At 48.7% G+C, this 26,159-nt stretch overlaps 1 protein-coding gene across 5 annotated transcripts in view; it reads left to right on the top strand.

Annotated features, from left to right (window-relative positions):
- The window catches only part of INSR (insulin receptor), a 139,444-nt gene that overhangs the window by 99,251 nt on the left and 14,034 nt on the right, over positions 1-26,159 (top strand). For 2 of the 5 annotated variants that reach the window (XM_086681314.1, XM_086681305.1), the window contains exons 9-15: positions 397-564; positions 5,628-5,829; positions 7,510-7,545; positions 12,397-12,668; positions 14,257-14,396; positions 21,217-21,376; positions 25,607-25,709. In XM_086681314.1, the coding sequence (XP_086537440.1) occupies positions 397-564; positions 5,628-5,829; positions 7,510-7,545; positions 12,397-12,668; positions 14,257-14,396; positions 21,217-21,376; positions 25,607-25,709 (1,081 nt within the window). The remainder of the gene's footprint in view (positions 1-396; positions 565-5,627; positions 5,830-7,509; positions 7,546-12,396; positions 12,669-14,256; positions 14,397-21,216; positions 21,377-25,606; positions 25,710-26,159) is intronic. The other 3 variants (XM_086681306.1, XM_086681311.1, XM_086681307.1) reach the window with 3 other exon arrangements.

Genomic DNA, 26,159 nt, shown 5'->3' with positions numbered 1-26,159 from the left:
TGATGAGGACGACTGGGATCCAAGTGCTGACGGTTGCCCCACGGCTGGGTTCCATTTGGGGCGCACGTTAACCAGAAAAACGTGAGTTTATTTGTCTCTTCCTGCTATCTTCCTTTTCCCCAGCGTCTTCCCAGTGCCCAGGACAGAGCTTGGAGCCCGGCTGGAGCCCCATAAATGCCTGTTGCGTAAATGAATGAATGGCAATGTGATGTGTGGTATGAGTGGACAAGTGTGCTTGCCGGGTGAACGTCGACAGGCCTCCAGCATCCTCTGAGGTTCAGTCATCACTGCGGCGAAAATCCGCGTGACTTCTCCAACACGTGTGTCCTCCTTGTGCCCGCCCGACAGCCAGTCGCCTCCTGCTCACGGTGGACCTGTCTCCTTTCTCCTTTGCAGACCCTTCCGTCCCCCTGGATCCTATCTCGGTTTCGAATTCCTCCTCTCAGATCATTCTGAAGTGGAAGCCTCCCTCGGACCCCAATGGCAACATCACGCACTACCTGGTGTTCTGGGAGAGGCAGGCGGAGGACAGCGAGCTGTATGAGTTGGATTATTGCCTCAAAGGTGAGTGCGGGCGGGGTGTGTGGGAGCGGACGATCTGCTTTGTCCCGCTTCGAGGGAAACCTCTCCCCACATCCTGGTTTTCCCAGGGTACGTGTGGGTGTGTGTGCACGCTCACACACTCCACAGCCTCTCATACAAGAACGTGCACACACGTTTCTCAACCTGATGACACCCTGGAGACTCACGTCAAAACCAGATAGCTCTTATGCCTTGCCACCATTTCCTTCTGGAATTTTCTCCTCCCCACCCCCCTTTTCCCTGTGGGGATGCGGCTGCGTTAACCCGCTGGGTTTTTGCGCTGAGCTAGGAATGGAGAGGCTCTTGACAAAGTCAGGGAAGAGTTCTAGCCCCTGAATTTAGACCCTTACGTTTTAAGGACTGGAGACAGCAAGGACTGGCAATCTGTTCCCTTCTGTGCTTTCCATTAAAAATTTATACTAGTGATGATTTCCCCCCCTCAGTCTATAATCTTGTTTACTAAATAGGCTTCATCCATTTGTAGAAAAATAGGAAATTATTTGCACTTCAAACTAGTTGGTATAAATTAGTTTAAAATTAAAAAAAATTTTTTTTAATGTTTTTACTTATTTTTGAGAGAGAGAGAGAGAGAGAGAGAGAGAAGAGACAGAGCGTGCACAGGGGAAGGGCAGAAAGAGAGGGAGACACAGAATCCTTAGCAGGATCCGGGCTCTGAGCTGTCAGCAAAGAGCCTGACACAGGGCTCGAACCCACAGACTGAGAGATCATGACCTGAGCCGAAGCCAGATGCTTAACTGACTGAACTACCCAGGCGCCCCCTTAGCATTTTACTTTTGCAAATTTTTTTTTAATGTTTATTTATTTTTGAGAGAGACAGAGACAGAATGTGAGTGGGCTGGGGGCAGAGAGGGAGGGAGACACAGAATCCGAAGCAGGATCCAGACTCTGAGCTGTCAGCACAGAGCCCGATGTGGGGCTTGAACCCATGAAGCACGAGATCATGACCTGAGCAGAAGTTGGATGCTTAACTGACTGAGCCACCCAGGCGCCCCAAATTAGCTTAGAATTTTAATTAAAATTGGATTTAAAAACAAAACAAAGCAAAAAACCCCATATATATATATATATATCTCCATCTATATCTGGAGAAATAGATGTCATTTTCCCCCATTAGTTTTTTTTTTTTTTTTTTTTTTGGTCAGTTTGTTTTTATGTTTGTCTGTATTTATTTTTCTCTAGATTGTTTTAAGTTAGTGATTTCCTCAGTGATTGACCTCGGGGGCAGAGGCTCAGGGACAGCTGGTGAGGCCTGGCCGAGGCCCTGAGCCCACGGGCTGCTCTCGGCTGGACCTCTCGCTCCGGCTGTAGGGCTTTGGGCAAGTCACTGAGCTTGCTTCTGACTGCCTCCTTTTTGGGAGAAGGGGCAGGAGGCCAGATGATCTCCGGGAGCTGTCCCAGCTCTAAGATCATGTGCTATATGTATGCCTGTGACCTCATTCCCCGCCTGAGCTGAGGGTTGCAAACGTGATTTATCTCCTTCCATGCTTTATATAACTCGAGAGCAAGCACATTCCTCGGCTTAGCTGTGAGCTCTTGGCCCTGCATTCGAGTAACCGAAACCACCAGCTTGAACCACCACCGGCAGTGGCCCCTGATACTCTCTTTGCTTTTTCTTTCTTTCTTTTTTTTTTTTTAAAGGGTAACCACTTTTATTCTGGAAGTCTAAATCTGTCATTACAATGTGGCTATTTATTTAAAAAAAAAAGTTTTTTTTTTAACGTTTATTTATTTTTGGGACAGAGAGAGACAGAGCATGAACGGGGGAGGGGCAGAGAGAGAGGGAGACACAGAATCGGAAGCAGGCTCCAGGCTCCGAGCTGTCAGCCCAGAGCCCGACGCAGGGCTCGAACTCACGGACTGCGAGATTGTGACCTGAGCCGAAGTCGGAGGCTTAACCGACTGAGCCACCCAGGCGCCCCAACAATGTGGCTATTTAAACATGGCTTGGGGGGCCTGGGTGGCTCAGCCAGTTAAGCGTGCACTTCGGCCCAGGTCGTGATCTCACGGTTCACGGGTTCAAGCCCCGTGTCGGGCTCTGTGCTGACAGCTCGGACCCCGGAGCCTGCTTTGGATTCTGTGTCTCCCTCTCTCTCTCTGCCCCTCCCCCACTCATGCTCTGTCTCTCTCTCTCTCTCTCTCTGTCTCAAAAATAAATAAACATTAAAAAAATGGCTTAATTTGTAATGATCACAAAGTTTATGTAATTCAAAATAAACTTACTGAGGAGCAGATTTTGTATGATTCCACTCACTGGAGGTCCCTAGAGGAGTCCCATCCATGGAGACAGAGAGTAGATCGTGGGCCCCAGGGGCGGGGGAGGGGACGGGGAAATCCCTGTTTCATGGGGACAGAGTTTCAGTTTGGGGAAGATGGAAGGTTCTGGCGGTGGATGGTGGGGGTGGGAGCATGACAATGTGAATGTGCTTAATGCCCCTGAGCTGTACGTTTTTAAAAATGACCAAGATGGTAAGTTTTATGTTATGTGTATTTCACCACAATTAAAAAAATACACACAATAAGTAAGCTTGCTAACTGTGACCAGTCCTGGTTTCCTATTAGTATCAGCTATGTTTTTCCCTCCCACTCGGCTTTATTGAGGTATGTTTGAGTTGTAAGATATTTAAAGGTAAAATCAGAAGGTAGTGAAAGTGTCCATTGGGATGATTTTGATACACATACATGCTGTAAAGGGATTTTTCCCAGGTAGTTAGTTAATACATCCATTACCTCCTATTTTTATCTTTTTTGTCTGTGTGTCTGAGAACATTTAAGTTCTGTTCCCCTAGCATATTTTAGTTATACACTGCAGTGTTATCGACTGCGTTTTTATTTGGGGGGGAGGGGAGGGCGCAAGTGAGCGAGGGGCGGAGAGAGAGAAGTGGGACTCGCCTGAAGTGAGGCTCGAGCCCTACCCAGCGTGGGGGTAGAACCCGCAAACCGTAAGATCATGACCTGAGCCCAAGTCAGATGCTTAACCGACTGCGCCACCCAGGCGCCCTCAACTGCATTTTAAAAAATTATGGTAGGGGCGCCTGGGTGGCGCAGTCGGTTAAGCGTCCGACTTCAGCCAGGTCACGATCTCGCGGTCCGTGAGTTCGAGCCCCGCGTCAGGCTCTGGGCTGATGGCTCGGAGCCTGGAGCCTGTTTACGATTCTGTGTCTCCCTCTCTCTCTGCCCCTCCCCCGTTCATGCTCTGTCTCTCTCTGTCCCAAAAATAAAAAATAAAAAACGTTGAAAAAAAAAAATTTAAAAAATTAATGTAAAGTATATATAACATAAAATGGACCATCTTAGCCATTTCTAACTGTCCAGGTCCGTGGCATTAAAGCCCGTTCGCACTGTTGGGTGCCCATCGTGACCATCCAGCTCTAGAACTCTCTCATCTCCCCAAACTCTGTCCCCGTGAAGCGCTGACTCCCCCAGCCCCTGGCTCCCACCATCTGCTTCCCGTCTCTGTGGACGGGACTGTCCCTAGGTGCCCCGTCACCCATACTTTTACTGCGTAGTCAGAGAAAAACCACGCGGCGCTAAGTGCCCTGCCGTGGGTGCCAGAAAGGGTAACGGGGGGTGAGGAGCTGTGTCTGACCTCATGAAAGGTCCTTTCCTCTCCAGAAAATTCTCAGCAGCCTCCCTCACTCAGGAAATCCTACCTTTCTCTTCCATTTATAATTACCAGTCCCTTTAATGGTTAACCCAGCCAGGTTAGTCCGTGTCTATTAATACACGTCCCAAGTATTTTTAAGAGTCCCTTGTAGGCTTTCACAGCTGTATAAATACTTGGGCTTCCGAGTGGATACTCAGCATTCACGGGAAGGTACTTGGAGCCCATTGTCTCCAGGACGCATTCAGGGGGAGAAGAAAAATGCTCAGGAGCTCCTGGGAGGCTGCAGGCACCAGGGCTGGCTGCAGGATAGGTGAAGCCCAGGGCCCTTCGTGGATTGTGCCTGGAGAAAGTAGCTTTTATGTGCCTGGTTGCATCAGAAGTGTGGCTGTGCCCACACGATGGATGGCAGGCACCCCTGGGACCGGACTCGGGTCAAGACACAGCCAGGGTGGCACTTAGCAACTTTGGGGGTGCCTGGGTGACTTAGTAGGTTAAGGATTCAACTTCAGTCCCAGTCGTGATCTCGCGGTCCGTGGGTTCGAGCCCTGCGTCGGGCGCGGTGCTGACAGCTCAGAGCCTGGAACCTGCTTCGGATTCTGTGTCTCCCTCTCTTTTTGCCCCTTGCCTGCTCATGCTCTCTCTCTCTCTCTCTCAAAAATAAATAAATTTCCAAAAAAATTAAAAAAAAAAGCAACTTTGTGTTTTTAGGACACTACCTTCCAGCAGTTGGTGTTCTTTTTTTCTTTCTTTCTTTCTTTCTTTCTTTCTTTCTTTCTTTCTTTCTTTCTTTCTTTCTTTCTTTTCTTTCTTTCTTTCTTTCTTTCTTTCTTTCTTTCTTTCTTTCTTTCTTTTCTGATTCCTTTTTCTGTGCTTTTTTTTTTTTAATTTTTTAAAAATGCTTTTATTTATTTTTGAGAGAGAGAAAGAAACCATGCAAGCAGGTGGGGGGGGGGGCTGTCTTTCGGCATGCCAAGGAAATTCCTACCACAGGGCCTTTGCACTTGCTTTCTGCGCCATCTGAACTGCTTGCACCAAGGTATGTGCATAGCTCACTCCTTTACGTAGTTTGGGACTGCTCAGCGGTCGCTTTCTCCGAGACCACCTCATGAAAAGCAGCACCCCCAGGCATCCTGTGTCCTTTTACCCTGCCGGCTGACTCATGGCATACGTATTTATTAGTTTATTGTGGATCCCTCCATCCACATGCACTAGATTGTAAGTTCCATGAGGCAGGGTCATGCCTAGTTACCTTACGGTCTCCAGCCCGATGGGATTACGGTGTCTCACGGTTTCTGGAACACACGGACCTGCACAGCTGCCCCGTGTGCCCAGCCCCTCTGAGAAGACCCCCCTTTGCTGTGTGTGCGCTGTGGGGTCAGGCGGGGAGAGATCTCAGGCCGCCTGCTCTGCCCGTCTCTAGGGTTGAAGCTGCCTTCCCGGACCTGGTCCCCGCCGTTCGAGTCCGAGGGCTCCCAGAAGCACAATCAGAGTGAGTACGAGGAGTCCGCTGGCGAATGCTGCTCGTGTCCCAAAACCGACTCTCAGATCCTGAAGGAGCTGGAGGAGTCCTCTTTCAGGAAGACGTTCGAGGATTACCTGCACAATGTGGTTTTCGTGCCCAGGTCAGGACTTTTCATTGGCTTGGTGTTGGGGGTCGTTCCCTGGGGAACAAGATGAAGCGGGCACCCAGAGGGTGGGCAGGTAAAGGGGGAGATTCAGGAGAAGCCTTTTCAGGAATAATCACCCCAAACGGGGAAAAGTTAAAAAAAAAACAAAAACAAAAAAACCCTCAGCATTTGCTCCCCGACGTGGCCCAAACCCTTCGTCCCACCCGTGGGCTGCCATCTGACTTCTCAAACGAGCTCCGTTAGATTATTGAGGCACACCCCTGAGGAGGGCCCCCCGGGCCCGTGCTCCTTGTTCATCTATGCAGCTGTCTCATCCTTCTGGAAATTTCTACGGCATCTTCAAAACCTGGAGGCTTCTCCTGTTTAAGGTTGGGTTTCCTTCGGTGAATGAAGGGACTTATTGACATCCCATCCGATGTGAGAGGGTTTGCAGCGAAAATGACTCGAGGCTAGTCAGCTGTCTGCAGAGACATTTAGGTACATGGCACGTTTCTTTCGAGGCCTCAGGCTTACTTGTCCGGCAAGTGCAGATAATCACGGTTCCTATTTCCTAGGACGGCGAGAGCATGTGAGTCACCCAGGCTTCTCAGCCTTGACACTCTCGGTATTTGGAGCCAGCTCCCTCCTTTGCCGTGGGGCCGTCCCGTGTGCTAGGGGATGACAAACAGTATCCCTGCCTCCACCCCCCTAACACCAGCAGTGCTGCGTGCATCACGGGTTCGTGACTCTTTGCAGTCACTTCATTTATTTTTGAGAGAGAGAGAGAGAGAGCACAAATGGGGGAGGGACAGAGAGAGAGACACACACAGAATCGGAAGCAGGTTCTAGGTTCTGAGTTGTCAGCACAGAGTCCGACGCGGGGCTTGAACCCACACACCGTGAGATCATGACCTGAGCGGAAGTCGGACGCTCAACCGACGGAGCCACCCAGGGGCCCCCAGTCGCTTCCTCTTTTTTGGATCCAAAGCCTGGGTTTCTCAGCTGGAGAGTCCTCTGCCCCAGGTTACGGCAGCCAGTGAGCGACCGTAGGCTGTGAGCCACGTCCTCCCTCACTCCCCTTACAGACCTCGGCAGATGGGGTGCCCAGAAATATCTGAGGCACAGGGCCATTTCCAAAGTGGATCGAAACCCCAAAATGCTGACACTGGGATAAAGGAAGACTCTAAAACGGCTCCTTTCAAATGGCTGCCGTCGCTCCTCACACAAATAGATGTGTCCCCAGAACCATCGAGGTGTGACATTAAAAAAAAAAAAAAAATTCTTTCTTGTGTTTTTCCTCGGTGACCCTGAGTCCAAAAGAGCGCTTCATGGCACAGCCCAGGCAATGAGGCAGCTACTCTTTTACTGGTTAAAAACAAAACGCTGCCGGGCTCGAGCCAACGGCCGGAGTCACCTGTGATGTTTAAATGTGATCAAGTTTGACATCCGAGGGGGATCCCGGCTGGCCGGGTCTCTGGCGGGTACTTTCTCTGATTCCTGCCCCCGCCCCCCTTTCTGTGTTCTCTGCACCTGCTGGAGAAGATGTGATTCGGGCGTTGGGATGGGTGGTCCATGGCGAAGGGCAGGGCGCCCTTGGTCTGCTCGGAGGAAGCGTGGCTCTCAGAGTGTCGGAAGGAAGAGGTCTCTCTGAAGGAGTTCTGTCTGTCCTCAAAGTGGTTGGTTTTGTTTTCACAGAAAATCCTTTTCAAGCCCTGGTGCTGAGGACAGTAGGTATGACTCACCTGCAGAATGTCTGCGCGGCCACTGGCAGCTTCTCGGTGCAGGGCCAGCCGGCCAGACAGGGCAGGAAGCATGCTGTGTGCCTTTGAGACTCCAGGGGCTTCTGTGGCTTGATGCATGTGACAGTCTGCTCTGCCCTTACTAGAGGCTTCATGAGTCCTTACGTCAGCTGCCTTCACCCCGAAATGGGATCTGGACATGAATGTCAGGAAAAAAAATCTTCACTAACACACTCTTACTAAAACACAGAACCAAGGGGCGCCTGGCTGGCTCAGGCCGTAGAGCATGCGACTCTTGATCTCCCGGTCGGGAGTTCAAACCCCACATTGGGCACAGAGTTTACTTAAAAAAAAAAAAAAACAACAAACACACACACACACACACACACACGCACACGAGGGAGGGGGTAATTTGTGGGTACCTCTGAGATGCCACACATCCCCCTCCATGCATCCACCTGCTAAAGGTTAATTTCTCAACATCTACGGTGTAGACAGAGCGTTTTGATCTGGGGTAACAGGTGCAGGATTGCGGGCGTGAGCAGAGGTGTGCCGTATCACAGAACCCCACTGAGGACAGGCAGAGAGATGCCAGGGCAGGGCAGGGCCTCAGGATGAGTCACGGGCTCTTTGGGGGCAGGGGGAGACCAGAGGGGAGGCTAGCAAGGCAGATCAGGGCCATGTGGAGGGATTTCATTGCCTCACAGTGGGTTCCCTTGTTTATTTTCGGGCATGGGTGCGTGGCCCTGGTCTGACCTCTAGTGGCCACTTGGAATATAATCTATAGAAAAGAAAGGCCTAGAAATTTGAGGCTTTGGTCCAGACCCAGGTTTCTCAAGCTCAGATGTACTCACATTTAGGGCCAGATCGCTGTCCATTGTGGGGCCCGCCCTGTGCATGGTGGGGTGTTGAGCGGCATCTCTGGTCTCTGGGCTCACAACGCCAGGAGCGCACTTGTCCCTGAGCAGTGACCAGGGGACCAGTGTGAGCCTGTGGGGTGTGTAGGCAGTGGACACTGAGGGCCCAGACTGCGGGTAAAGGGGAGCCACTGTGTATACATTCAGCTCATTTGATGAGAACCTTCCTTGTTTCCCATTGTTCAGACACCCATTTCTCAGTAGTTACTCACGAGGCACCAGCGTCCTGGTCAGCTGACCCGTTTGTGCCTGGATGGAAGTGTTCTCAATCTTGCTGACATGGGTCTATCTTTGGTTTTCACCCAAGAATTTCACTGGTCTTTTGACCCAACAGAAAATCATAACACGTGCGCCCCCAAGGAGGGTTCGTTTTCTGACCACGCATTTTCTGACTATGGTAAAGATTAAAAATTGACCTCAAGCATTTGAGCAGAGAACTTCCTGGTGATTGAAAGTCAATCACTTTGATACCTTTTGGGAGAAGCAGACGTGGAGAGACTTTCATTAAAGTCCATTTGGACAAGAGTGGAAATGAGAGTATCACATACCTTGAACTCGTAGAATATCGCCAACACTGGGCATCGATGCAAGTTAGTAGCCTTCAGTGATTTTGGAAGTTAAGAAACAACTTAAAAAGGTGAAAATACAAATTGTAGGGGAGGGGAAATCAAGATCGCTGAACTTGTAAATCTAAGGATGAAAATCACAAATAATTAGAAGTAAGGCAGGAGACAGAAAACTAGGGTCGAAGGAAGATTTTCATGTTGACTTTCCTGGACAGTGTTGCGTTCTTCAACTTGAAGCTTTTGGTGAAGAGGGAAGTTTTAATTTCATCTGATTCTAGAAGTGGAAAAAATTAAATATTCTAATAACCTTGGAAAATGACTAAAAATTGCAAGTCAAAACCTTAAAAAAATTATGTCACAAAAAGGCCCTAGACCCAGAGAGTTTTACAGGTGAGTTACTTGAAATTCTGAAAGAGCAGCTATTTGCTGTAATATAGAAACTTCTCAGAGCATACCAATCTATGGAACTCTTTCCAGGTGTTTTATGAAACTAACATGATACCCCTTAGCAGACACAGATGAAGATGCTACATTAACAGAAACCCCAGGACCAGCTAACGTGAGACTTTAGATCCATATGTCCTGATTGAAACAGCATGCTGACAATTTTGTTTAACTCAGAAATGTGATGATAGTTTATGATCAGGAGATAGGATAATTCATCAAGAGGTCCAAAGAGGAAAATCGTATGATAATCTCATTCAACAGTATTAATTAAAAATTCCTAACTGAGGGGCGCCTGGGTGGCTCAGTCGGTTGAGCATCCGACTTCGGCTCAGGTCATGATCTCACGGCTCGTGGGTTTGAGCCGCGCATCAGGCTCTGCGCTGACAGCTCAGAGCCTGGAGCCTGCTTCCGATTCTGTGTCTCCCTCTCTCTCTGCCCCTAACCCACTTGCATTCTGTTTCTGTCTCTCTCAAAAATAAATAAACATTAAAAAAAAATTTCTAACTGAGGGAAACAAGAAGAGGCCTCGCATAAAAGTAGGAGTGGAATGCTTCTGCTACAAGGTAAATATTATCTAGATGAAACCAACAGCCGAGGTAACATTGTACTGAAACTCTCCCAGTTATAGTTAGAAGGAAGCTCTTTGTCATCGTTACTAATTAACATTTTCCTGGGTATCCAGCCAATGCAATAAGATACAAAATAGAAATTAGAATAGTAAAGAATGGATTGTGGGAAATAAGGTCACTTGTGTGTGCGGATAGCCTAGGGCAGGGGTAGACAAGCTACGGTGTGCAGGCTGGCTGCCCGTTTTTGTCAATGAGGTTTCATTGGAATGCAGCCACACCCATCTGATTATATTTTGTCTATGGCTGCTTCCAAGCCACAATAGCTGGAAAGCCATTGAAAGTTGAGTAGAGATGTGGACCGTGTGTCCTACAAAATCCAAAATATTTACTTTCTAGCGTTTGCAGGAAGAGTTTGCTGACTCTTTTTCTAGTGTGTTCCTTGAAAACCCAAGAATATCAACTCTGACGCTCTTAGAGCAGAGTTTGGGAAAGAAAGTTACAATGTAAATAAACAAAAAGCCAGTAGGTATACTAGCAATAGTTAGACTATAAAAACAGAATATGAAAAAAAAATATGGAGTCTCTTGGTTCAAAATCTGAAACGAAACGAAACCCCAGGAAACCCTGTAACCCTCAGTATTGATGTGGTGGTCCTGAGGTGCAGTTTTGAGGGGCTGCTGGGGAGACCCCAGGTCAATACAAAGCTCCTGGAGAGCAGTTTCGCCATAGGGATGAACAGATACAGCCTAGTGATTTCTCTTCTAAGAGTCTACTTTTAGGATCTAATAAGACAATCAGACAACGATCTATTGAAGCAATATTTACAATAACAAAAACAAAAAAAAAAGAAAAGAAAAAAAAGACCTGGGACACTTACGCAGGCATGCCTCAGGGGCATTGTGGGTTTGGTTCCAGACCCCCGTGGTGAACGGATATCGCAATAAAGCAGGTCACGTGAATTTTTTGGTTTCTCCGTGCAATGTAAATGTTATGTTTATACCACACTGTAGTCTGTTGGGTATGTGCAAGGGCATTATGTCTGACAAAACGACGGACACGCCTTCATTTACAAACCTTGCTAAAAGACGCAAACCATCGTGTGGGCTTTCCGCGAGTAGTAAGCACTGATCACCGATCCCCGTAACAAATATAAGAATACTGAGAACCTTTGAAACATACCATGATGAGAATCACCCAAAGGTGACACAGAGACACAAAGTGAGGAAGCGCTGTTGGCAAAAAAATGGTGCCAGTACACCTGCCTGATACGGGGACGCCCCAACCCGTCAATCTTTAAAAGAGCCGTATCTTGTGAAACACAGTGATGCAAAAATGTAATACCATGAGGTAGGTCTGTATTAGGTAACATAGGAGGACGGTTAGTAAATTCTGGCTCATGCATCCAATTGAATATTTTCCAGTGTTCCAAGTTTTCTGCCATGAGCAGGCAGTACTTGGGTAGCAAGGAGGGGGAAACCTTCACGTTGAAAAAGAAAAAATCATAAAATTTGTGCTCAGTACTTAAGGCATTATGTTCGAAGGAAAGTATTTGAGGAATGTGTCCGATACAAGAAGCGAACAAAGGGTCATAAAGCCAGCTCGGTTTTCTTTATACCTGCACATAATATTTCCAGAAAAAAAAAAAATTGCCCACAGGAAACAGCGGACGGTGGGATGGTGAATAATTTGAATTTTCTTTATGCTTTTGTTTGGTGTGTGTTTATAAATTTTTAGGCAATTGTGTTTATTTCTTATATCCTCTTAAATGGGAAAACGTGTGTCGACTGCATTTTTTTTGTTTTGGGGGGCTTTTTTTGGAGTTCCCCTTACCAACTTGAGTGGTAAGATTTTTTTTCTTTAACCCAAGAATGAAAAATTAGTCGCTCGTATTATGCAGACGCCCTAAATGGAAAATAAGATCTAGAAGATGCATTTTTCCCGTTTACACTGCTGAAGCTGGCCGGTAGTTGGAGCTGTTGGGTCCATGCTGTGTGACAGGGTTCCCGAAAAGCTAGACTCTCACATGCTTCGGGCATCTTATACTTAACACTGAGCCTGGGTGGCTGAGCCATCTGCACAGTGAAAACCTGAAATCAAGCACATGCAAGGGGAATGTTGGTGTGGGGCTGCCGCTCGTGGTCCTGGGGCGCCCCGCTCCCCCCTCACCCCGAGGGCAGCCGCTCCAGGTTGTAACTCCTGGCAACCTGCATTTCATCTGTGTGCCTGCTCGCATCTCCGCTGCACCGCGGTCTTTGATTTTGAGCCTTTGATGCTCCAGCGTCCACGGTTTTCTTTTTTTAAACATGGGGATCGTGTGACCGCCTGTGCCCTGCTGTCATGACAGGCCGTCGCGGAAGCGCAGGGCCCTCGCCGACGCTGGGAACGTGACGGCCGCCGTGCCCACGGTGCCTGGTTTCCCCAACACTTCCAGCAGCGTGCCCACGAGCCCGGAAGAGCACAAGCCCTTCGAGAAGGTGGTGAACAAAGAGTCGCTGGTCATCTCCGGCCTGCGTCACTTCACCGGCTACCGCATCGAGCTGCAGGCTTGCAACCAAGATGCCCCCGAGGAGAGGTGCAGCGTGGCTGCCTACGTCAGCGCCAGGACCATGCCCGAAGGTGGGTGGTGGGCGCATCGTGGTGCCCGGAGCCCCAGGCTGAAGCCCTCTGCCTGCTGGAGCGGATTTGCCTTCATCGTTTCTTAGTTTACTTATTTTAAAAATTTTTTATGTGTTTACTTCTTTTTGAGAGAGAGAGAGACAGAGAAAGACAGAGTGCAAGCAGGGGAGGGTCAGACAGAGAGGAGACACAGAATCCGAAGCAGGTTCCAGGCTCCGAGGTGTCAGCACAGAGCCTGACGCGGGGCGTGAACCCACGAACTGTGAGATCATGACCTGAGCCGAAGTCTGGCGCTCAGCCGACTGAGCCACCCAGGTGCCCCTTTTATTTTTATTTTTATTTACTTATTTATAGTTTTATTTCTTTTTGAAGTGAGAGAGAGAGAGAGAGAGCGTGAGCAGGGGAGGGGCAGCGAGAGAAGGAGACACAGGATCCAAAGCAGGCTCCAGGCTCCGAGCTGTCAGCCCAGAGCCCGACATGGGGCTCGAACTCACGAACCACGAGATTGTGATCTGAGCCCAAGTCAGACGCTTAACCAGCCGAGTCACCCAGGCAGCCCTATCATTTTGTATTTGTGCCCAGCTTTGTTGAGCTACAGTTGACATACAACATTGTGTAATTTGAAGGTGTACCTGTGTGTTGATTTGATACTCGTACGTATGGCAGGACGATTACCACCAGAGGGGTAGCTGATGTCTGCATCACAATACGTGATTGCCATTTCTTCTTTCGTAGTGAGAACACTTAAGGTCTACTCTCTTAGCAGCTTCAGAGTAGGTACTAGAGTGTTGTTAACTGTAGTCACCATGCTATGCGTTACGTCTCTACCACTTAATTCATCTCCGAAGCTGGAAGTTTGTCCCTTTTGACTAATATCTTTGCATTACTCCCCAGCCCCTGGTAACCACCATTCTGGTCTCTGTTCTCTGTGAGTTCTCTTTTTTTAGATTCCGCATATGCGTGAGGTCATACAGTATTTGTGTTTCTCTGCCTGGCTTATTTCACTTAGCATAATGCCCTGAGGGTCCATTGGTATTTGCCTTTATTATTATTTTTTTTTCATGTTTATTCATTTTTGAGAGAGCATGAGTGGGGGAGGTGCGGGGGGGGGGGGAAACAGAGGATCTGAAGCGGGCTCTGCACTAACAGCAGTGAGCCTGATGTAGGGCTGGAACTCACGAAACTGAGATCATGACCTGAGCCAAAGTCGGGTGGTTGACTGACTCACCCAGGCGCCCCGGCTTTTACTATTATTTTTGATTACACGAGTCATACGTAGCCACTATGGAAACTAGCAAATGCACACAGCCATAAGGGAAATAAAGTAAAATTAAGAAATGCATATGCGTATTGTATTAATCAGGGTTCTCCAGAGAAGCAGAACCAGTGGGATATGAGATAGACGGATAGATGGATAGATAGATATGTGGACGGTCCTACAAAGTGAGTTTGAAGTGTCCCTTCTCCCACATGGCGAATGGAACATGGGAAAGTTACGCGAGTGGCTTGAGGTTGCTCAGCTGGGGGCGGTGGGGGTGGGATTTGATCCAGAGGTCAGGTGCCTGCCTCTAACCCCTGCTCCTTACAGCCAAGGCGGACGACATTGTTGGCCCTGTGACCCATGAAATCTTCGAGAACAACGTGGTTCACTTGATGTGGCAAGAGCCTAAAGAACCCAATGGATTGATCGTGCTGTATGAAGTGAGTTACCGACGGTATGGTGATGAGGTAAGACCCTTGATGCTTGGACATGTGCTTCCGAGCTGTCATTGGTACTCCCTTTGTCTTTTTTTTTAAAAGTTTATTTATTTATTTTGAGAGCGACAAAAATAGCACAAATGGGGGAAGGGGAAAGAGAGAGAGAGAATCCCAAGCAGGCTCCAAGCTGCCAGCACTCGGGCTCGAACCCACCAAGGGATCACGACATGAGCTGAAACCAATGTTTCAGCCCCCCAGGTGCCCCACCCCCTTCTTCTTAAATTTTAGCCCAAGGCTTCTCCTATTCGATGCTTTGTCGTTAGGACTCAAAGCCTTGATTTATAGCTTTCCAGGGAGGTGGGATAGAAATGCCAGTCTACAAACTCATTTATTTTCTCAGTCTCTCACATTGCTTTTTCAGCTCTGTCCTTCAGGGGGACAGGAGACCCATTTCACTTCAGACAGAGTTACCTGAGACTGGGGAGAAAACACGTCGAACCTTAATAAGTAACTTTTTTTTTTTTTTTTAATTTTTTTTTTCAACATTTATTTATTTTTGGGACAGAGAGAGACAGAGCATGAACGGGGGAGGGGCAGAGAGAGAGGGAAACACAGAATCGGAAACAGGCTCCAGGCTCCGGGCCATCAGCCCAGAGCCTGACGCGGGGCTCAAGCTCCTGGACCGCGAGATCGTGACCTGGCCGAAGTCGGACGCTTAACCGACTGCGCCACCCAGGCGCCCCAATAAGTAACTTTTTGTTTACACCCAGACACCGGGCAGGGTGATGGGTGACCGCACAAGATGTGGAATCTCAGGAGATCAAAAAAGTAGCCAAGGATTCGCTGCGTGTCTTTACACACATATTAAGCGCTTTACACACAGGCGTGTCTCATTTATCATAGTTTATCACGTCTGAGACAGGATTGGGTAACCCCATTATTTTTGTGGGCTGCTGAAAAAGAAAAAGATGCTGCCGGGTCTCATTGTAAGTTGGTGCGGCTTCTCAGACGCATCCCCATTTCAGACATGTCAAACGCATGTAATACCGTGCCTCTCAAGACCCGTGAAACAGTGGGCCGGAATTGGCCAGCCCCTGCTCTAAGCCACGCCTGTAATACCGTGGGGGTAGATCTGTGTCCCCAGAAGGGCTCGGGGGCTGCTCCTGCTGGGAGATGCCCTGGCTGGGGCTTGCCTCTGACCGGGGACAGTTCTCCCCTTTACTGTGTGTCTTCAGAGAAATCACGTCACCTCCCTGGCTTTGACTGAGCCCTTCCCCTGTCCCAGACGTTGCGCTGAGTCCTTTGCAATCATCCATTCAAACTGCACGGTGACCCGGCCAGGTGGGATCCGTTAGTGTCTCCGCTTACGGCCAGAAGCGTGGACAGCGGAGCAGCCAGTGGAGTTGGTCAGGGTCACATGTGCAGCACTTAAATCCAGACTGTTGGGCTCTGGAGTCAACCGTCTACAGTTGAGGACAACAACTTAGGTCAGAGGTCATTTTCTTTCCTTCATCTTTTTTTTTTTTTTTTAATGGAGAAATGTTAAAATTTATTATCATTTTTTAAATCTAATTTATTGTCAAATTGGCTAACATGCAGGGTGCATACCGTGTGCTCTTGGTTTCGGGAGTAGATTCCCGTGGTTCATCGCTTACGTACAACACGCAGTGCTCATCCTGACAAGTGCCCTCCTCAATGCCCACCACCCATTCCCCTCTCCCCCACCTCCCCATCAACCCTCAGTTTGTTCTTTATATTTAAAAGTCTCTTACGGGGTGCCTGGGTGGCTCAGTCGGTTGGGCGGCTGACTTCGGCTCAGGTCATGATCTCACGGTCCCTGAGTTCGGGCCCCATGTTGGGCTCTGTGCTGACGGCTCAGAGCCTGGAGCCTGTTTCAGATTCTGCGTCTCCCTCTCTCTCTGCCCCTAACCCACTCGCATTCTGTCTCTGTCTCTCAAAAATAATAAAATAGGTAAACATTATTAAAAAAAAAAAAAAGAAAAAAAAAGAAAAGAAATACCAGTTCAAGTGAAAAAAAAATAATAAAAATAAAAGTCTCTTACGGTTTGCTTCCCTCTCTGTCTGTTTGGAACTATTTTGTCCCCTCCCCCTCCCCCATGGTCTTCTGTTAAGTGTCTCAAGTTCTACATATGAGTGAAAACATACGATCTCTATCTTTTTCTAATTGACTTAATTTCACGTAGCATCACACCCTCCAATTCAATGGCCAGACAGTATTTTTAGTTTTGGGAGCCATAACGTCAGGCATGGGCATGAAGGTTGTTTTTGTTTTTGTTTTTTTTTTCTTCTTTTTTTTCCTTTTCAAAAAAATTTTTTATAATAGCTTTACTGTGTTCCAGTCACATACCATAAAATACATCCGTTTAAGAGCTACAACTCAATGGCGGGTTTTTGAAAGGATTTTTTAGGTTTTTAAGTAATCTGTACATCTACACCCAGCATGGGGCTCAGACTTACACCCCGAAATCAAGAGTCTCACACTTTGCTGACTGGGCCCACCAGGGTCCCCTACAATTCAGTGGTTTTTGGTAGTTCACAGAGTTGTACAGCCATCATCATGACCCATTTCAGAGTATTTTCATCACCCTAAAAAGACCCTCCCCCCCTCCCCCTCCCCAATCTTCCCTGCCTCCCCTCCAGCCTGTTCTCTGCTTTCTGTTTCTGTGAATTTGCCTGTTCTGGGTACTTCCTATAAATGAATCATAGCATATATGGCCTTTTGTTACTGGTTTCAGATAGATGGACCACATTTTGTTATTCACTCATCTGTAGATGGACATTTGGGTTGTTTCCACCATATGGCCATTGTGAATAATGTTGGTCAGAACACTGATGTGCAAGTTTTTGTGTGAACGTATGGTTTCAGTTCTCTTGGGTGCATATCAAGGGATGGGTTCTGTGCTAACTCTGCATTTAACTTAACATTTTTTTATGTTTATTTTTGAGAGCGAGACAGACAGAACAACAAGTGGGGAAGGGGCAGAGAGAGAGAGAGAGGGAGGGAGACACAGAATCCAAAGCAGGCTGCAGGTTCCGAGCTGTCTGCACAGAGCCCGACATGGGGCTCGAACCCACAAACCCTGAGATCGTGACCTGAGCCAGAGTCAGACGCTCAGCTGCCTGAGCCACCCAGGCGCCCCGTGTCTGCATTTAACTTTTAAAGGAAATGCCCACTCTTTCCCAAAGGGGCTGCACCATTTTCTATCCCCATCAGTAGTGTCTGAGGGTTCCAGTTTCTCCACATTGGTGGCCAACACTTGTTCTGGGCTATCTTTCGGAGAAGAGCCATGCTGGTGCGTGTGAATGGTATCTCACCGTGGCCGCGATTTGCATTTTCTTGGATGGCTCATTTGGGCCTGAGTTTTGTGTTCTTCCCCGAACCCATGGGGCTCTTCCGCTTGGGGCAGCTGCAGGCAGTTAGGGTCAGTCCTGGAACCGGGGTGGGGTTGAGGGTGGCAGACAAGAGCCCCTCAAGGGGGAGGTGCGGCTTCCCAAGGAAGTTGGGGATGTTGCTGGCAGCGAGGAAGAGAATGTGGATTCTGTGCAGTGAGCAAGATATCTGCAACGCAGTCCCTCCTTGATTTTCTTCTTGCTGCTCTGAGTCTTTTCCCATTTGCCTGGAGTTTACCTACATTCTAGGAAGCCCTTGGTCCTGGGTAAACTGAGGCAGTCGGTTACCCTGTTGGCATTGGACCTAACCCTAAATTCTCCCAGCTTCTTGTGGCTGGATCGCCTCCCCTGTTCCTGGAGCCCAGCGGTCACCAGTAGGAATCCCCACTGCGAATCCCCACCAGAGCCTCTGCCCCACATGGCCCCACACCAATCCCAGACAAATTGGCCCCATTTGCCCTTTATGGGAACAGAGAGACGGGGAAAAATAAGAGAGACTGAGAGATTACAACCATCTTTTAAAAAACCTTTTTAGGGGTGCCTGGGTGGCTCAGTGGGTTAAGCGTCTGACTTTGGCTTAGGTCGTGATCTCACAGTTTGTGGGTTTGAGCCCCGCGTTGGGCTCTGTGCTGACAGCTCAGAGCCTGGAGGCTGCTTCGGATTCTATGTCTCCCTCTCTCTGCCCCCGCCTCCCCTGCTCATACACACTCTCTCTCTCTCTCTCTCTCTCTCAAAAATAAACATTAAAAAAAATACAAAAACCTTTTCATAGACAAGATGGTGGATTATCTCCAACATTTTCCCTTATTACCTTGCATTGCTTTAATAAAGTGAGAAAATACAGGGCCCCTGGGTGGCTCAGTCGGTTAAGCGTCTGACTTCGGCTCAGGTCATGATCTCGCGGTTTGTGAGTTTGAGCCCCGCGTCGGGCTCTGTGCTGACACCTCGGAGCCTGGAGCCTCCTTCGGATTCTGTGTCTGCCTCTCTCTCTGCCCCTCCCCTGCTCATGCTCTGTCTCTCTCTCAAAAATAAATAAATGTTTTGGGGCGCCTGGGTGGCGCAGTCGGTTAAGCGCCCGACTTCAGCCAGGTCACGATCTCGCGGTCCGTGAGATCAAGCCCCGCGTCAGGCTCTGGGCTGATGGCTCAGAGCCTGGAGCCTGTTTCTGATTCTGTGTCTCCCTCTCTCTCTGCCCCTCCCCCGTTCATGCTCTGTCTCTCTCTGTCCCAAAAATAAATAAACGTTGAAAAAAATTTAAAAAAAAAATAAATGTTTTAAAAAAAATCAAGTGAGAAAATAATGTAAAACTTTTTTTTTTTTTTTTTTTTTTTTTTAAACACCATCTATACTGTTATGGTATGATTTTGCCAGTCCTGCAAAATTCTCTCCGGCATTTGGTGGGAGGTCATTTTCTTTTTTCTTTTTTGTTTTTTGGGGGATTTTTTTGTATTTGCTAGTTGAATAGCTGACATCACCCCCAGCTGCATCATTCTTGAATCTCTGTCTCCTTGGGCCTTGAATCCAAGTCATTCACCCTCTTACCGTGTCCCCTCTCCGCCCCGGGAGACCCTGGCCCCAAGGACCACCCCTGCCAGGGAGGAGCATGGATTTTTCATGGTGGCGGGCTCCTTCCTTTGCGTCAGTATCTTTCAGTTTTGAGCTTTTCTTCTTGTTCGCACAGACTTTTACGTCATTGGCTTCTTTGCTCTTTATCAGGTTTTTGTGTCCTGTCTCGCTTTTTGTTTTTGTTTCTTGGTGTCTGTGGAGACAGCTGCCTGAAGCTTCTGGTTCCTTCCAGCACACCCCTTGCAGTGCCTGGGGTCCGTGGCCGGTCGTGGAGGATGCATTTCCCCTTTGTCCCGGATAGCAGCTACCTTTGGTTTCTATATTTGCTTATTTGTCCCTTTCTACTTGGTGACTCATCCTACTTGGAAGAACCTTTGGACCAGAGCCCCCGCCCCTGCCGCCAGCCTGATCCGGCCCGATCTGTTTTCTTGCTGTTATTGTCACATGATAAGCACGGGGGTTTTTACATTTCTTTCTCTCCCCGCTAAAATTTTCCAGTCCAGCTCTCTGCATGCACTATTAACTTGGAGCTGTTTTGGAAAGTTTTTAATATTTGGCCCGATGCGTGCAGGTTTCATGGTCTCATTTTCCCAGGGAGCCTCGTACCTCTCCCAGTAAGCTCGGGGTTGATCTCTGTTTATGTGGTTATCACTGGGGTGTGTATGCTTTACTTACCTCCTCTCTGTTTTCAGAGATTTGGGTAGATCCCAACTCTTTTAGTAATGGTACAATGAATCAAATCAAATCAAATCAAAAGGCTGCACCCTGGGAAGGAAGGAGCTTTAAAATTTGTCCTTAAGACATTAAGCCCATGCATGTGTTTGGTTCTGAGACCAGGGGGTGTGGGGCAAAGCCTGAAATTCGATTTAGGTGATGTAGGTGTTTTCTTTCCTGGCCCTCTCGGACTTTCTGGAGGCCTGGTGACAACGTCCCACGGTGGTTTTGTAGAGTTTGGGAGCCGGATGGTTCTGGATTGAAGGATTGGTCCTGCCACTTACCAGCCACGAGATCCCCCCCCCTCCCCACAGCATTTTGTCTCTTCAACCAGGGGTCGGCCCACTATTTTTGTACGCCTGTTTGTACAGCCCGAGATCAAAGAATCACTTTCACGTCTTAAGATGGTTGGGGAAAACAATTCCAAACATCGAGAGAAGAGTAACGTCATGACGCGTGTCCACTTAACGTGGAGTCCGGCGTTCAGCGTCCACCAGGCTCCGTGGGCACGCAGCCACGCCTGTCTGTGGACAGACGCGAACTGATTTGGGAGCGGTCCCTGGCTGCTGAGTTGAGTGGGTCACAGTGAGTGGCCTCTTGAGGCCATACACATTGACCGTCTGGCCCTTTATAGCCGAAGTTTGCCGACCTCTGCCCCGAAGCCTCTGTTTCCTGTCTGTAACAAGAGGCTAAGCCCTGGTGGGGTAAGAAGGAAATGACACGATCCAGGTCAAATGCTTGGCTTGTGGCTCAGGAAGGGTCATCGGTAACGATAGCTTCTGTGTCTGCTTCCTTATCCCAAGAACTGGGGCGCTGAGATTCCGAGGTTCCTAATGTCGCTCACGTGTGTTGCCCAGTGATTGTTCCTTACTCACTGTGTGTCATCTCTTTTTTTCTTTAAGTTCATTTTTATTTATTTTGAGAGAAAGAGACAGAGAGAGAGAGAGAGAGCAGGGGAGGGGCCGAGAGAGAGGGAGACAGAATCCCAAGCAGGCTCCGTGCTGTCCGTGCAGAGCCCGACGCGGGGCTCGAACTCACGAACCATGAGATCCTTAACCGACTGAGCCACCCAGGCGCCCCTCCTCTGTGTCATTTCTGACATTCCTGCCAGGGGATGGACACCCCCCACACCTGCCCTCTCTCCTCCCCTGTCTTCCAGGAGCTGCACCTCTGTGTCTCCCGTAGACACTTTGCTCTGGAGCGGGGCTGCAGGCTGCGAGGGCTGCCGCCGGGGAATTACAGTGTGCGAGTTCGGGCCACCTCCCTGGCGGGCAACGGCTCCTGGACAGAAGCCACTTATTTCTATGTGACAGACTATTGTAAGTGTGCACGGCAACTCTGGCTGGGTCTGCTCTGGGGAACGTCTCAGAGGATGGTCGGGGAAGTGGCTACACCTGCCGGCCCTGGACTTGACCTCTGGGTCTGTCGGCTGCTACTGTGTGACCTGGGAAGGGTGCTTGCCCTCTCTGAGCCTGCACTTCCTCATCTGACCGTGGGATAATAAGAGGATCCCCCTGGAAACAAAAGGAGGTTTCAGTGGCATTATGAATGCCAAGTGGCTGGCACAGGGCATGTCTGATTAACACATTAGCTCCTGTTACTAGGGTCTCAGTTTTTGTTTCTAATGTTTATTTACTTTTGAGAGAGAGAGACAGAGTGTGAGCAGAGGAGGGGCAGAGAGAGAGGGAGACACAGAATCCGAAGCAGGTTCCAGGTTCCGAGCTGGCAGCATGGAGCCCGACACGGGGCTCAAACCCATGAACCATGAGATCATGACCTGAGCTGCAGTCGGATGCTTAACCGACTGAGCCACCCAGGCGCCCCTCAGTATTTGTTTCTAGATGGGCTGTGTCCTCCAAGGGAGGATGGGGGAACTCACCTACTTGGTCTCAGATGTGCTCTTGATGTGCAGGCAGTAAGTGCTGCCCCTGGGTGAGCACAGTAAGGTGGGAGGGTGGGGAAGGCTGAGCTGATCAGGGAAGGCTTCCTGGAGGTGGTGACATCTTGACCAAGACCTGGAAGAATGTACAAGTGGGAACAAAAGAGGAAGGTTATCCTGAGATGCATGGCAGGAGCCCAGACACTTGAATGAGTGAACAAACAAATAACTTGGAAGGAGGGGAGATTCTAGACCAGGAGGAGCGGGAGCTTGGGTGGGAGGAGTGAGACAAGCCTTCTGCTTGGCTGGCTGGATTCTCACACCCCAGGCATGGTGGACTTCGGAGAGTGGGAAGGCTCTGGCCGGGGTCAGGGCGGGGAGAAGCATCCTGACCCCAGCTGGGAGGGCTACACGGTGAATCTGATGCTGCCTGGTAAGAGTTCACAGAGACCCTGCCGGCTTAGGAGCAGGGTTCCCAGCAAGACTGCCCTCCCTTCCAAAGCCAGATGCAAGTTGGGGGTTCTCCAAGCCCCCCACGCTCCTGGCCAACTGGCAACAAACTCAGAGCTTCCCATGCCCCCCCCCCCCCCAGATTCAATCATCTGCTGGATCAGCTCACAGAACTCAGGCAAGTGCCATCTTACAAGGACGGTTTTCTTATAAAGGCTGTAGGTGAGGACCACGCAAATGAAGAGACACATAGGAGAGGGTCCAGGACACTGAGCTGTGTCTCCTCCCCCTGGAATCAGGACGTGTTGCATCACCCTCCTGGCATGTGGCTGTCTTCACAGCCAGGAAGCTCCTCTGAGCTAAGGTGCTGAGAGTTGCATTACGCAGGCGGTACCAATCACATCGTTGGTTGTGTGATAGAAGTCCTTCCCCGGCCCCTCCGTACTCTGGAGGTCAGGCTGGCTCAAGTCCCAGCCTTCTGATCACATGCTTGGTCTGCTGGTGACCAACCCCAGTCCTGGGTCAGCCCATCTCGTAGCATAAGCTCAGGTATGTTCCCAGGGGCTCGTCAATAACAAAGACACTTCCTGTTACCCAGGTCAGCTCAAGGATTTGGGGTCTCTCTCTTAAGAACCAGGGATGCCATGCATAAAATTCCAAGGAAAATATCAAAGTGGGAAAAACATTGGTAACATCATTGACAAAGAGTTACTATCAAATGAATATCCATATAGTATATGAGTAATACACACACACACACACAAGAATATGCAAAGAACATAAATAGCCAATTTAAAAAGAAATAGAAAAGATAGAAGATATAAGGAAAAAAGTCCAACCTCAAAACCACACCCCCCCCCAAGAGCAAATTAAAACAAAACGTAATTTTTAACTTATCAAATTGGTAAGGCTTTTTGTTTCTGGGTTGTTAAAAATACAAATATATATTTTTAAATATAAACATATTATATAAACATAAATATGTAAATATATTTTAATATGAATATATATATTTTTTAATTTCAATTTTAGTTAACATGCAGTGCGATATTGGTTTCAGGGGTAGAATTCAGTGATTCATCATTTCCATACAACACCCAGTGCTCAGCACAACAAGTACCCTCCTCTGCTTTTTAATTATAGTGCTTAGCGTTGTCTGAGAGCAGACACATAGATGTTCTTTATTAATACGTATCAAATATTTTGTTAAAGCTCTATCGGAGCCAACAGTTCTGGTTCTAGAAATTTATCCTGAGGAAATTATCAGGGATGTCCAAAAAAGATACATGCTCAAGGAAAGGTAGCCCAGCGTTACTAGAGATAGCAAAAAGTCTGGAGAGTTACATGACTAACACAGTAGATTACTTAAAAAGGATTTTTTTCTCCCTCCTTTCCTCCTAACTTCCTTTTCTCTTCCTTTCTCTCTTTTCTTTTTTCTTTCTTTCTTCCCTTCTTTTTTTCCTTCCTTCCTTCCTTCCTTCCTTCCTTCCTTCCTTCCTTCCTTCCTTCCTTCCTTCCTTTTCTTTCTTTCTTTCTTTCTTTCTTTCTTTCTTTCTTTCTTTCTTTCTTTCTTTCTTTCTTTCTTTCTTTCTTAGTTTACTTATTTTGAGAGAGAGAGATAGAGATAGAGAATGCACAAGTGGGGGAGGGGCAGAGAGAAGGAAAGACAGAATCCCAAGCAGGCTCTGCCCTATCAGCCCAGAGCCCGACACAGGGCTCGAACTCACGAACCCTAAGATCACGGCCTGAGCTGAGATCAGGAGGTGGACACTTAACTGACTGAGCCGCTCAGGCACCCTGAGTGATTTTTTATTTTATAACAAGCAAGCAAGGTGCAGATTTTAAGGAGGCGCTCACCCCCAGGGGCTGACCTTCCCCTTCTGTGACTCAGAGCAAGAGTTCTTAAATTTCCGTTTCTTCACCCTGGTTCCCGTGGCCACTGGAATCGGAGTGTGAGCCCGACCGTGGTGTCCAGGAAGCAGAGGTGGGGTTGGCGGGGTGCAGCCTGCCTCTCCCATTATGTCCTGAGACACTGTGAGTCCTGGCCACTTGGTGGCCTCCAGCTCCCCTGTTCCTAAGGAAAAAGGGACAGGAAGGAGGGACATGCAGACCTTCACCTGCATGTGACCAGTAGGTGTCCATCTCTCATGGCCCGTTCGGCCACCAGATATTCATGGAGACTTTCTGTGGCCAGGAGCTGTGGGAGGGGGGATGAGGCAGTTCGCTGCCAATTCAGGGAAGGGTACAGTACAGGAAGACAGGATGCCTCGGGGCAGCGCTGGCCGCCGAAGGCAGCGTGGAGTAGTGGTCAAGAACTCACTCAGATCGCCCGGGTTGAAATCCCTGCCCCGCCGTGGATTTGGGCTCTGGGCTCTGGGATTTGGGGCAAGACCCGCCTCCAGTCTCTGAGCCTCTTTTCCCGGTCTGTTAACTGGCCTCAGTCGCGGCACCTCCCACTTCGGCTTATGTGACAATTAAATAAAAACACTGGTGCAAAGCTCTTCAGATCGCGCCGGGTACTTTTAGTAAGTGTTCAGTATACCGCTGTGGATGTTGAGGAGCCCAGGGACCCGGTTCCCTCCCTGATTCCTTAGAACCCATTTTTCTCGGCTCGGGAGAGTCTGAATACACGGGCGTGTTTATAATTGCAGACAACTGGGCCTCACGTGCAAGTTTAACAGAACGTTTCTTCGGTCGATTTAAAAGGATAGTTTGGGCAAGACCCCCTAGCACACACAGGGCACTTCCTGGTGAAATCTTCGTCTGCCGGAGGTGCTGTTGGGATTAAGATAGGCTATTTAATTTGTGGGGCAAATTAAAATTTCATTTCTGTAAAATGAAAACGCAAGACCGTTTGCTTACAAATTATTAAGACTTTCAAGATGGCGACAGCAGAGTGTTAAGGAGCAGGGCCCTTCCAAGTGTGGGGACTTGGGTGATGGCCAGGCTTACGTGCCTGTGAAGCTGGCCCTGGGCTGGGGGGGAGGGAGAAGGCAGTGGGCAGTGGTCTGGAGGTCAGGGCCTCTGAGCCCACTGCCCAGCCCCATGGAGCCAACTGGCAATTCAAGATGACTGGAAAAGAACGGCCCAGGAGACCGGCAGAGAGGCTCGGGGACAAGAGAGGGGGCAGGTGTGTGTGGCCCGCCATTACAGGCATAGGTGTGATTTGTGATGTGAATACATTTTGGTGCGAAACATATGTTTTCTTACTCTATTTCAGTAGATGTCCCATCGAACATTGCAAAAATTATCATCGGGCCTCTCATCTTTGTCTTTCTCTTCAGTGTTGTGATTGGAAGTATTTATCTATTCCTGAGAAAGAGGTGGGTACAATGGTGTGCTGGTAAATGGTTAAAAACTAGCTCTCCAGAAAAGAAAGTGTGCCTAGATACAGAGAGAGCTGTATCTAAGTTTATTATAAGTTTTACTGTCATAGGGATGTGCATAGCATGCAATTTACAGGCAGTGATCATAACACAATATACATTGCTTGTTACCATAAATTCCCTCTAGCTGGTTGATTCTCACCGAATGTTTTGGTTGATTTTTTCCCCCTGAACCTTTGTATCTATAGCCAACCTATGGTTGCAAGTGATGAATGAGTATAGTTCCAACCTGGATGTTGGTTGATATTTTGTTTTCATTTAAGACTAAGGTAGGGGAGCCTGGGTGGCTCAGTCGGTTAGGCGGCCGACTTCGGCTCAGGTCGTGATCTTGCGGTCCCTGAGTTCGAGCCCCGCGTCGGGCTCTGTGCTGACAGCTCAGAGCCTGGA

This window comes from Puma concolor, chromosome A2 (genome assembly GCF_028749965.1).
Source record: "Puma concolor isolate L17-30 chromosome A2, mPumCon1.1.hap2, whole genome shotgun sequence".
NCBI classification, from domain to species: domain Eukaryota; kingdom Metazoa; phylum Chordata; class Mammalia; order Carnivora; family Felidae; genus Puma; species Puma concolor.
Note: the sequence above shows the minus strand (reverse complement) of the source record. Positions and strands in the feature narration are given on the sequence as shown.